This window comes from Theropithecus gelada, chromosome 2 (genome assembly GCF_003255815.1).
Source record: "Theropithecus gelada isolate Dixy chromosome 2, Tgel_1.0, whole genome shotgun sequence".
Classification (NCBI taxonomy): Eukaryota; Metazoa; Chordata; class Mammalia; order Primates; family Cercopithecidae; genus Theropithecus; species Theropithecus gelada.
The window spans coordinates 41347621-41361233 of NC_037669.1; the positions used below are offsets into that span (position 1 = coordinate 41347621).

The following is a 13613-nucleotide window of genomic DNA, read 5'->3' on the forward strand; positions in this document are numbered from 1 at the left end:
TGGGTAGGTCACCTGAGGTCAGGCAATCAAGACCAGCCTGGCCAACATGGTGAAACACTGTCTCTACTAAAAATACAAAAATTAGCTGGGTCTGATGGCAGGTGCCTATAATCCCAGGTACTCGGAGGCTGAGGCAGGAGAATCGCTTGAACCTGGGAGGTGAAGGTTGCAGTAAGCCGAGATCGCACCACTTCACTCCAGCCTGGGCAAAAGAGCAGAACCCCATCTCAAAAAAAAAAAAAAGAAAGAAAGAAAGAATTATGAGGCATTTTCAGACATGCAAGTTCTCAAAAAATTTATACCTATATGTGTTCACTGAAATAAAGTAGAAGTTCCTGGAAGATATTCCCACCAAAACAAGAAGGTAAATCAAGACAGATACATGGTCAAAAAACTGGTTGGGGGAAGGGAATCCCAAGATAGCTGCTATGTAGCATATATATAGATTAACCACCTATCTAGACTGGAACAACTTGAAGGGCTTTAGGAAAATCTTCAAGAAGATGACTGGCAGAATAGCAAATGTGGTAGAATACACAGCTGGGGAGGAGGCTAGGGATAAATTAGCAGTAAGTTTCTGGAAAACCAAGCCATCAAACAAAAAAGACAGTTATTAATTTCAGAGAAGACAAAGAGTTGTTTAGAAAAGAAAAAGTAATCATATTACACTATAGCCCAGTTACCAATGTTATTTATATAGTCATAATAGCGTAACACTGAATAATGATCCAAGCAAAATCGTAACATAACTATATTTGAAGAAGAGGAAGATAATGAGAGGATAAGGAGAGACTGCAGAGAAGGGAGAAGATTGGGTAGTGGTTAGTAAAGAATTTAAAAGAAAGCTAGATCTTCATCTTTCATAGTAAAAGTCAATATATAAGGTCTGAAATTTAAAAAATTAAGTAGCCACAAGTAGAGATGCTGCTGTAAATATTTTTAAAAAGCTACAAGAGTTGAAAGGTTGAAGTAGCCTCTGAGAAGTGAGGGCTAAAAAAATATTATTTTTCAAAATTAGCCTGACTACTTATATATATAGTACAGAATACAGAAATAGATTTTTTAAAATCTATAATAAAATACAGAAACTAGATTTTTAAAAATCTATAATAAAAATGTATACATTGGAAGGGTGAGCAGTCAGAAAATTAAGAATGTTTACAAAGTAATCTGAAATCAGTTTCAACCTGAAATACTTTTCAGGTTGTTGTTAGAGATATGGTCTTTTTCTGTAGCCCAGGCTGGAGTAAAGAGGCACAATCATACCTCATTGCAGCCTGGAACTCTTGGGCTCAAGTAATCCTCCTGCCTCAGTCTCCTGAGAAGCTGGGATTACAGGCTTGTGCCACCATGCCCAGCTAATTTTTTATCATTTATAGAAATGGGGTCTCACTGTGTTGCCCAGGCTGGTCTGCAACTCAGGCTCAAGTGATCCTCCCATCTCAGCCTTCCAAAGTGCTGGGATTACAGGTGTCAGCCACTATGCCTGGACTGACTTCTTCTGGAACAAAAACAAACTACTATACATGAGTTTTCTCAATAAGAAAAATATTACACTCCCTTAATTTATTTAACTCATACTTATGCACTTTTTCAGACACTTTCTCAACACTGTTTGAAATCTCAGGAACTCAGTTATTTCACGTACTCACCAAGATGCTGATTTCCGAGTAATATAGCAAATCTTGGTCAGCAAAAGTTCCAGCAGATACCCTCGGTGAGAGTCTCCCAGCATATGTAATTCATCCACAACCACCATTCCTAAAAAGATTTTCCAGATACTAGGTTTTTACAGAATCTCACATCCACGAAGAATTTTTTCCAACTTTTATTTCACTCTATTTTATTTCCTTTATATCAACTTTTATTTTGGATTCAGGGGGTACATGTGCAGGTTTGTTACCTGGGTATATTGCGTAATGCTGAGGTTTGGAGTACAAATGATCCCATCACCCAGGTACTTAGCAACAGTACCCTATTATTAAATAGTTTTTCAACCCTTGTTCCCTTCTAGTAGTCCCCAGTTTCTGTTGTTGCCATCTTTACATCCATGAGTACTCAAAGTTTAATTCCCACTTACAAGTGAGAACAGGTGGTACTTGGTTTTCTGTCCCTGCATTAATTGGCTTAGGATAATGGCTCCAGCTGCATCCATGTGGCTTTGCTACAAAGGACACGATTTTACTCTTTTTATGACTGTGACAAGAAGAAATTTAAAAGACTCAATATCTTATATCACACATTGCTATAAGATATAATACATTGCAAGTAATGCAAATTTCAAACCATAAATCAAAAATCATATTCCTTATAATGGGCAATTCTTTTCCAAGATGTTTCAGGTATTACAGGCAGCCGTACTACAAGGTATACTGGATGTAAAAATCAATTATTAGCTTACTCAGGGCTAAACAAACCCAGGGAAAACTGCCTCTCATCACTCTTCTAAATTGGCAACTTCACTGAAATAAACATACAATGAAATATCAAAGACATCTATGTCAGTTTTCAGTGTATTGACTTTTCAATGGGAAAACGTATATACTCATGTTGGAAAGTAGCTTAGAAAAAAACAGAAGAGGGTCCAAAAGAAAAAGACAATTTTAAGAGATTTTTAATATGGTAGGCTAGTGAGTCACCATACTGCAAAACATAAATATGATCACAACGTCCTTCACTACTTGGAGAATTTACCCAATGTATATACTTGGAAAAATTCTTAAGAATTACTGAAAATTCAGTATCAACCGATACTTTCTTTAGTTAAACATTTTCATAACAACATAGTTTCCACATGCACTGGTATTCTCCCCATCCCAAATTCTCCCCACCAAAAAACAACTTTCCGGTGAAAAGGAATTTGAGGAGACAATAGGGAACTTCCTAATGACACATGATGTTCTTTTTCCTATCAATAAGCTATCTCCAAAATTGTACTGTCTAATGAGTTATTTTAGCACTTCTTCATTCATTCAAAAAAAAAAAAAAGTATTCTGCCTACCATGTGCCAGGCACTGTGCTAGGTACATCAGAAATAGCACTTACTAGGAGTCTATTGCAACTCTCAAATATTTAAAGTCCAATGGGGTCACAAGTAATAAGACAATTCTGATACAAATCAATTGCAATTTCTCTCTCCAAGCTTTATGGAGCATAGCCCATGTCTGATTCCCACCCTCCCCCCCACCCTACCATAACTTTACCATGGTATTTTTAAGTGTACCACATTCTCAATAAGTAGCTGATATTCTTGCTACTTCTGCTGCTGAAATCCTTCTATGCCTGTTGCTACCTCTACATAATGGCCTTTCCATAATGGCAAAAAAAAATGCATTAAGATAGAAAATCTTCCCAGAATCCCAAGCTCAAATAGAGTATCAGTTTCTTTAGCTTCCTACCATTTCCATGCTAAATGGTAGACTCTAGGTCCAAGCCCAAAATAGACATCATAGCAGCAGAATATAGTAACAAAAACACATACACACTAACTGCAAAATGGCAGATCTGGCCCAGCAGCCTTCCTTCTATTTCTGGTAAAGTTTAGATAAGAAAGAAGCAAGGAGAAGTTATTAAGGGCTTAAGGATATCCTCTACATTCTGTAAAGTACAAAAATGCAACATAATGGCATCAATAACAGCAGCAGGACACAAAACTTATAAACACAGCATTCCTAACATTACAGATGCCAATTCTCGCCTCCAGAAGTAGACAATAGACAATAGAAAAATAAATGGGACCTACAGAAATCACAACAGCTCCACTTCATTCCATCAAAAATAGCAACAGAAAGTATTTACTTATTTTCTAACTTTCTTACCTAACAGATCCATCTTATTTTCCTCTATGAGGCGATTGATCAGGCCATTGGCTCTCTCAATTGTGCAGACTGCAATATCCAATGAAGAGAAATGCCTTGACGGAGAGGTGCTGCCCATATAACCGTCTACTTTTATTCCTACTTCCTGAAACAGACTCTGAATTGAGCAAAAAGGAACAATACAGGTGAAAAAACTTGAAATTCAAGAGTTATAAACTGGTTCTATCCCAGAACATAGACATAACTATCTAAAGACATCTACCAGATTACTGTCATCAGTTGTTTCTGGCCAGGACACACTGGGTCTTTTTAGATCATATACTAAAAATATAAAGTTTAGAACTGACAAAACTTAGATTTCTGTTAAGAGTCAAATAAAATTATGCAATTTTAATGACAGCATAATAATCTAAAAAGTTCTAAGAGCTATTTATAGGAATTAAAATTGGAGAAAAACTACCTCAAGCACTAACATTTTTAATCTAATAAACAGCAAGAAACTAGTTATAACACTTTAAGAAACAAATTTATACTTTATGAGGAAAATAGTCTCATTATCCTAATGACCAATTTTTTAATGTAACTGGAAGAAAAGCTTTTAAAAGTCAAATTCAGTGGGATTTTTATAATAATTTTTTTTTTAGTTTAACTTTTAACTAACATACCTTTCAATAAAAAGGATCCTTTCATCATTTTGTTACTTTGGGTCTAAGTTGAGTGATGTTACCATGTAGGATCAGCTTTGTTGGCTATTGTGCCTCTGAAATAACTGTTAAAAAGATTTATAGAACCATAGAAATTTAGAGCTATTCATTCAATAAAATTTTCCTGAGTGTTTACTGAGTTAACCCACAGTGCTAAGGGTTAACATCCTAATTTTGCAAATAAAAAAACAGGCCCAACAGGTTATATGCCTGGACTAAAGACATAGTTAGTCACAAAACTGGGACTAGAACCCACATTTCTTTAACAATCCGTATAATGATCTTTCCATTCCAAAAGCACATATTTTTCACTGCAGAAATCACAACAGTAAATTTATTCCATTTAATAAAACACTGTATTTGTGAAAATGCCCTAAAAACTGTGAGCATCATATTGATGTAAACTACTATTAGTCATTTTTGCAGAACAGAGGAACAGATCACATACCTGGAGCTTTACATAAGCACCAATGGAGCTTGACCTTCATCCCCTAAATATTCCTAAATAGACCTCAATTAGAGCAGGATACGCTTCCTTAAACACTCTTTCCTTTCTATGCTTCAGTCTAGTCCAACTGTTCAATTAAATGCTGATTCTTAACGTGCATGTTTATATGCTAGTTTAAGTATTTTGTTTATTTCCTAAGAAAAGGTTTACAAATTTTTACACAATTCTCACCAATTATTCTTTTGATTTGATGGCCCCCTCTCCTTAATAATAATTTTTTTTAAATTTCCTTCTGTGATTTTTTTAAATTTTTTTTTTTTTTTTTTTTTTTTTTTTGAGACAGAGTCTCACTCTGTTGCCCAGGCTGGAGTGCAATAGCGCGATCTCGGCTTACTGTAACCTCTGCCTCCCAGGTTCAAGTAATTCTCTCACCTCAGCCTCCCGAGTAGCTGGGATTACAGGTGTGCACCACCACGCCCAGCTAATTTTTGTATTTTTAGTAGAGATGGGGTTTCACCATGTTGGCCAGGCTGGTCTCGATCTCCTGACCTCAGGTGACCCGCTCACCTCAGTCTCCCAAAGTGCTGGGATTACAGGCGTGAACCACCACACCTGGCCCCCTGCTGCAAATTTTTAATGCTTTCAGCAGTCACCTCTTAAAGCTACATGGGATGCAATAAAGAAACTTTGTTTTCCACTTACTTTCATAATTCTATTTCAAATGAATGAAACCAAGGCTGCCAATAATGAGCCTTTCACTATTTCTAATTTAGTAAAAAACATTACCTGGAGGTAGTATTTCTTCTCTTTAGCCACAGAAACAAAGGGAAGAATAAACAAAGCTTTCTTCCGCATTTCCAAAACCCGCTTCAAAATAAGTAATTCTGCCACAAGAGTCTTCCCAGCACTTGTAGGAGCTGAAACATGATTATTCCACAATATTATAAGAAAAAAGTAATATTTGGTACAATTCATTAATAAATGTTTTAAGCCATGTGTAGTAACAGAGCCTAAGGCTAACGGATCACTAAGGGCCCAATAGCACTTAAAATCTTTACACACTGAAATGCCCTTTACTTTAAACCAGCTGTCTTAATAGCCTCAACTAAAAACAGTGTAAACAAATCTTTATATCAGCAATATATGATGAGTATATTGAGTACCTAGTTGATACCTAAAGATCCTTTCCTTTAAGTACCAAATGGGTAAAAGGTTTGCTTTGAGGAAGTAGATGAACAACTTTATTATGATAGGAGCTATGATCGAAGTTGAGGAAAAGGGCTGGGCGCAGTGGCTCACACCTATAAACCTAGCACTTTAGGAGGCCGAGGCCGGGGGATCACTTGAGGTCACGAGTTTGAAACCATCCTAGACAACATGGTAAAACCCCGTCTCTATTACTATAAAAATAAAAAATAATAATAGCCAGGCGTAGTGGCAGGCACCTGTAATCCCAGTTACTCCAGAGGCTGAGGCACAAGAATTGCTTCATCCTGGGAGGCAGAGGTTGCAGTGAGCCGAGATCACCCCACTGCACTCCAGCCTGGGTGACAGTGAGAGATTTCGTCTCAAAAAGAAAAGAAAAGAAGTGGAAGGAAAGGAGTTGCAAGGAATCTTATGGAAAGAAAACAGAATTTATGAGAAGGTAAGGAAGAAAGACAGGGATAGCCAGGGTGGTGGCTGACACCTGCAATCCCAACACTTTGGGAGGCCGAGATGGGCAAGGTGGTGTGCGCCTGTAATCCCAGCGTCTCAGGAGGCTGAGGCCTGAGAATCACTTAAACCCAGGAAGCAGAGGCTGCAGTCACACCATTGCACTCCAGCATGGGTGACACAGCGAGACTGCGTTCCAAAAAAAAAAAGAAAGGAAGAGGAAAGGAAGGCCGTGCCTAAGAAACAGCATATGGTACAAAGGGCCTACAAGAAATCCTGGCATGTTCAGATGACATAGTAGGTAATTTACTAAGCATGGAGTATAAAGTACCCCAGGGGTATAAAAGAAGAGATATGAAAGTGCCACAAGAAGAGTTTATAATCCCACTATTTAAGGAGTTTAAACCTTGTCCTGAAAGCAATGCAGTGTGACTGATGAGTTTTATGAAAAGGAGTGACAAGATCATATTTGTACTTTATAAAGATCTCTTTGGACTGGGCACAGTGAATCATGCCTGTAATCTCAAAACTTAGGGAGGATCACTTGAGCCCAGGAGTTCAAGACCAGTCTGGGCAACACAGTGCCACCCCCATCTCTACAAAAAATTTAAACAAAAAATTTTTTTAAAAAGACCACTTTGGGGCTGGGTGTGGTGGCGAGCACCTGCAATTCTAGCTGCTCGGGAGGCTGAGGCAGGAGAATCGCTTGAACCCGGGAGGCAGAGGTTGCAGTGAGCTGATATTGTGCCATTGCACTCCAGCCTGGGCAACAAGAGCGAAACTCTATCAAAAAAAAAAAAAAAAAAGACTTCTTTGGCTGCAGGAGCAGGGCAAGATCAGAGGAAAAGAATGAACTAGTTTCAAAGCTACTGCATAATCTAGAAGAAAGATGATAATGAGCTGCACTAGGTAATGGACCTAAAAACAGAAAGGAGGAGTCAGAAGCAAGAGGTAACAGATACCAGGACTTGGTGATTAATTGCATAAGCTGGTGACCAGAATTCTGAATGATACTCAAGTTTCAGTTTCAAGCAATTGAAATGGTCAAGCCATTATGCCACTGCCACTGACTGTGACCTCTTAGCATTTACAAGTATTTTATTTTGTATTTTATTTTTTGTAATGCCCTTTCACAATACAAGTACTTTCTATGTGCCAAAACTGCTCTGAGTTCTTATATATTAAATAATTTAATGAGCTCTAAGTACTACCAACGCACACATACTCACAAACACATATATATTCTCTCACTCTTCCTAAGTAATCTGTGAGGCTGCATAGCCAGTAAGTGATAGCTTTCAAATCCAACCAGTCTAATTCCACTGCCTGAACTTATATCTGCTGATAATTATTTAATTCTTCCTTACAGCCATAATGAAAAAATCTGTGTGACTCGAAATTTCAGAGAAAATTGACACAAAGGAATTGCATCTTACCAAATGATTAGATTTAAAGTCAGTGTAGAAAGCATGGGTTAAAAATTGTGTATGTCATAGTTGCCCTTGAAAACCCATATAGGGCCAGGCGTGGTGGCTCATGCCTGTAATCCCAGGACTTTGGGAGGCTGACTTTGGATCACCTGAGGTCAGGAGTTCGAGACCAGCCTGACCAAGATGGTGAAACCCCATCTCTACTAAAAATACAAAAATTAGCTGGGCATGGTGGCAGGCATCTGTAATCCCAGCTACTCAGGAGGCTGAGGCAGGAGAATCACTTGAACCCGGGAGGCAGAGGTTGCAGTGAGCCGAGATCATGCCATTGCACTCCAGTCTGGGCAACAGAGCAAGACTCCATCTCAAAAAAAAAAAAAGAAAACCCATAAAAATTGTATATAAAGTATATTACATATTATTTGTATATACAACCCTGTACAAACAGGTCAATTTATAGCTGGGCACAGTGACTCACACCTATAATCCCAGCATTTGGGAGGCTAAGGTGGGCAGATCACTTGAGGTCAGAAGTTCAAGACTAGCCTGGCCAACATGGTGAAATCCCATCTCTACTAAAAATACAAAAAAGTAGCCAGGCCTGGTGGCACATGCCTGTAATCCCAGCTACTTGGGAGGCTGACGCAGAAGAATCGCTTGAACCTGGGAGGTGGAAGTTGCAGTGAGCCCAGATAGCGCCACTGCACTCCAGCCTGGAGCGAGACTCCATCAAAAAACAAAAAAAAACAAAAACAAAAAACAAAAACTCAATTAACAAACATATAATGATAATACTCATACCCTGAAAAGCAACCAGGATCAAATGGGGGAAGGGCAGATTTACATCTCCCATTGTACACTCACTGGGATATTATGTTTGTTGAGAATGATGGCAGACTGAATTGCCCACTCTTTAAACTGTCATTTTTCTTACTTCCCCTATCCCCAAACAATAAAACTTTTGTAACTTAAATATAAATAAACTCCACTTTTCACACAGATTTTAAGATTTTCTCTAGTTATAAAGCACTGCCTCATTCACCTTTTAAAAGAATCACAACTACCTCAATAGAGTATTGTTTACATTCATATCTTAAAAATAGTAATTAATTTACATAAATTTCGATACCTGAATAAACTAAATTCTTTCCTTCCAGGACTTGTCCAAGCAAAAGGCACTCTGCCTGCCATTCGAACATCTTTTTTACACCAAAACTGTGGTATTTTTCCAGAACTGCTTTAGGAAGTCCCCAGTTTGCCAATAGTAGCTTGTCTATTTGGTAGTCAGGAACTGTAGGCTTGCATTCTCCTTTTAGGAAAAAGAAAAAATTAAAATTTTAATTTACTTCTAATGTATGAGTTTTACAATTAGCCCTTTACCGTGTGTTGGAATTCCTACATGTTGAAATGAAGCTCTTTAAAGCACATCCTGACTTCAAGAATCTTATGAGAAATTGACCATGTATAGAAAAGTAATAAATTGTTGTTTACTGCATATAATAAAAACAATTCCTTAAAAGCCTCAAACAAACAAAAAAAGCGTGTAATACACAGTAGATAAAGGGTGTTGGAACTACAGGTGGAGTTGGGGGAAGAGGGCAATATGGAAGCACTACAAAGCTAAGTTAGGTGAGTTTCTATTTATAGTAAGTTTTAGTTCCATGACGACTGCACAACTAACGATTTTTAAAAACTGGGTCAACATCCACAAGACACCCAACCAATCTCATTACGAATCCCTTCTAGCCTTCCTCTGGACGCCCAACAGCCTGTGCCATACTCTAGGCCCAACAATCCTGTCTTAAGGGTCTGTAAGGAGTACTGGGTACTGTGAGGAAGGAGCCCCCGAACAGGTGATGGGATTTGGCTAACTAGGAAGTTGTTTCTGTAAAGGTCGAAAGACCCAGAAGCCACGTGAATATTAATACCAGGCGATCACTGAAAACACGCGTATGTCTGAACAGAAAGTGACCTGCCACACCAGGCCCGAGTCACAGAGAAGGGAAGTAGAAGCCCAGTGGGGTATGCAGTGAAGCAAGTCCCGTGGGGTGAGGACACCTCCCGACCCATGGCCCGGCGGAGCTGCCTCCGTTGCCCGCGGCCTCCCGGGTTCCTGGAGCACCTGCAGCTGCGGCCGACTGACGGCAGCGGTCCTTCAGGCAGCGACCCAGGCCCGGCGGCGGACTCAGCACGGACCCGGAGAGGAGCTGGGGGCTGGCACTGCTGTCACCGCCACTTCCCGAGAACGAATCTGAGCCTGATTCTGAACGCCGCCGTTTCCCACTCCGACGCAGAAGATTCATGGCAAATCCTTCTCGGCCGATCAGGGCAAGCCACAGTTCCAGCGTCCTCCCTCTCGGGAGAACCCTGGCCAGGCAAGAGGTGCGGTCATTTTCCCGCCGGTCTTCAAACTCAAGCCTCCCGGCCCGCCCCGGAACCATAGAGTTCCCCGTGGCGTAACTAACCCGAAAGCCATAGAATCGTGGGGAAGGAGCGGCTCTCGCTGGTGTCTAAGACTTCCGGCCTCCAGCCTCCGTGGTTGGTTAATATGAGAGGTAGATTAAATAGGAAGAATACAGAATCTACAGTTATAACCATACTGACCTAAAAACCTTCCTTCTCTTTTTGTCCATTTCCGGTTTGAATAGGAAGGCCATGCTAACTTCATAAAATGGGCTGCCCATAATAGGTAGATCAGGGAAGTAGCTCTTCTTAACGTATTGGTATTTTGAAAAGAATTATTTCAGATTGAGAAGCATTAATGCAAGATAGCCTAGGGTTTCTAATGGAGCATAATTTCCCCCTTTCACCCAGTGTATGATGGTAGGGTAGGGCTATTTCTGAACACAATTTCCATTTTAGCCAGCATGCATTATGAGGAATATGTAACGAGGAACTGGGAATTGCTGGCTGACAGACCCCTGAGACACTGTATGAACGCCGCGAGGAAAGGGCTCTGAATATACCCGAGGGATCGTTATGAGCCAAGAGCTTAGTAATGCATCTGTATTGTCCCTTTTGTAAAGGTAGAAGCGAACGAGTTCTGAACGTAAAACAGTGAACATTCATTCCTATTGCACAATTCATTTCACCAAGAAAACCTAGTAGGTCCCAAGCCTGACCTGAAGAGGCTGTGCAATTCTAGAGCACTAAAAATCTCAAAAGGTCCAGTCCAATTAAATAAAAAAAAAAAAAAAACTCGAATACAATCTGGAAAATAACATTCGAACCATCAATTCTTTCCTTTAAAACCTATTTTAAGTGATTTAAATGACAATATTCTAAAGTTCCACGAGATGGCGACATTACTCCGTGAATGAGACATTTTTCCTTCACCTTTTATGCAATCAACAACTATTTATTGAGTATCTACTGTAAGCTAGCCACTGGGTAAACGGCAGTGAAGTGGCATAAAATGGTTCCTGCTCTCGAAGAGAAAGAGTCTAGAGAACAAGGCAGACATTAAACAAGTCAGTCAATGAAGTGTGCCGTATGCTCGGGCAGAAATGAATAGAGTACTATTAAAGAAATAAGAGATCCGGCCGGGCATGGTGGCTCACGCCTGTAATCCTAGCACTTTGGGAGGCCGAGACGAGTGCATCACCTGAGGTCAGGAGTTCTAGACCAGCCTGGCCAACATGGTGAAACCCCGTCTCTACAAAAATACAAAAATTATCCGGGCATGATGGCGGGTGCCTGTAGTACCAGCTACTCTGGAGGCTGAGGCGGGTGAATTGCTTGAACCCAGGAGGCGGAGGTTGTAGTGAGCCGAGATCACACCACTGCACTCCAACCTGGGCGACAGAGGAAGACTCCGTCTCAAAAAAAAAAAAGAGATCCCTGGATTGTAGTTAAGAAAGAACTTTCTCAGATGCAGTGTAACTTAAGGGTTCACAGTGCAACTCTGGGGGCAGTCAGTCTAAGTTTGAAGACTTAGTAGCTGTGAGATCTTGGGCAACTTGCTTAACCTTTTTTTTTTTTTTTTTTTTTTTTTTGAGACAGAGTGTCCCACTCTGTCGCCCAGGCTGGAGTGCAGTGGCTTGATTGATCTCTGCTGACTGCAACCTCTGCCTCCCAGGTTCAAGCGTTTCTCCTGCCTCAGCTTCCCAAGTAGCTGGGACTACAGGCCCACACCCGGCTAATTTTTGTATTTTTAATAGAGACAGGGTTTCACCATATTGGTCAGACTGATCTCGAATTCCTGACCTCAAATGACCCGTCCACCTCCACCTCCCAAAGTGCTGGGATTACAGCGTAACTCTTTTGTGCTTCCATGTCCTCATCTGTATGATAGAGGTAATAATTGTAACAACTTATTTGGTTATTTTGAGGACTGAATAAGTCAATATGTGTAAAGTGCTTAGAATAGTGCCGGCACGTAATAAATACTATTCAGAGAAAATATTTAGATGTTCTAATATAGCTCCCAATTTAAATTCAGCATTTTGTTGGGAAAAGACTAAGCTAGAAAAATCTCTTACAAAGCTATTCTATTTTTATTATTAGGTGAACTATGATCAAATGAGAAAAATAATTAGAAAGGAATTGAAAGGAATGTTTTATTTCATCCTACCAAAAGCCTGGAGAATATTTTAGAATATATAATTTATTTTAAATTTATTTTAAATGTTCAACATTTCTAATTTTTTCAGAAAAACTCTGAAAATGGAGAAGAGAAGGCTATTTCTCAAAAATATTAAAGAAAGATATTTATGCTAACAGTCATCATAATAAATAACATTAAAATACAAGAAGCATTTTCCATCTGTATTGTGTCTAAGCTTGTGTTCCTTGGAATTTTGTCTGTGATAATTCTTCAAGGAGGCTGGACATGGTGGCTCACACCTGTAATCCCAGCACTTTGGGAGGCCGAGGCAGGCGAATCATCTGAGGTCAGGAGTTCGAGACCAGCCGGGCCAACATAGTGAAACCCCGTCTCTACTAAAAATACAAAACTTAGCCAGGCCTTGTGTTGCACCTGTGGTCCCACCTACTTGGGAGGCTAAGGCAGGAGAATGGCTTGAACCCAGGAGGTGGAGGTTACAGTGAACCAGGATCACACCACTGCACTCCAGCCTGGGTGATAGAGCAAGACTCAGTCTCAAAAAAAAAAAAAAAAAAATCTTCAAGGTCTGAATAAACCCCTCCAAATAAAATTTACACATACTTCTGCCAGTTACCTGGGAGACATACCAATTGTGGATCACTTTAAATTTAATCTTCGGCTTTTTTTTTTTTTTTAAATATAGAAGTAGTAGAATTTTGTTAGATACCCAGAGTCAGGTTTGTGCAGGCTTGCATCCTTATTGTCTCAATCTGCAGGACAGATATTTCTCTGCTTTGTTTACTGAGAGTGCTGCTTTTCTTGGGTTTTGGCTTTCTGCAGAATTTTTTTTTTTTTTTTTTTTTTTTTTTTTTGAGACAGAGTCTCACTCTGTTGCCCAGGCTGGAGTGCAGTGGTGTGATCTCAGCTCACTGCAATCTCCACCTCCGAGGTTCAAGTGATTCTCATGCCTCAGCCTCCCGAGTAGCTGGGATTGCAGGTGGGCACTACCACGCC

At 39.8% G+C, this 13613-nt stretch overlaps 1 protein-coding gene across 1 annotated transcript in view; it reads right to left on the minus strand.

The window, feature by feature from the left end:
• Positions 1 to 10479, minus strand: part of POLQ (DNA polymerase theta) — a 106302-nt gene extending 95823 nt beyond the window's left edge. The window contains exons 1-5 of the mRNA XM_025376375.1: positions 10176 to 10479; positions 9183 to 9362; positions 5757 to 5887; positions 3819 to 3975; positions 1653 to 1761 (exon numbers count right to left, since the gene is read on the minus strand). Coding sequence (XP_025232160.1) covers positions 1653 to 1761; positions 3819 to 3975; positions 5757 to 5887; positions 9183 to 9362; positions 10176 to 10356 — 758 coding nt within the window. The 5' untranslated portion in view covers positions 10357 to 10479. The remainder of the gene's footprint in view (positions 1 to 1652; positions 1762 to 3818; positions 3976 to 5756; positions 5888 to 9182; positions 9363 to 10175) is intronic.
• Positions 10480 to 13613: the final 3134 nt, after the last annotated feature.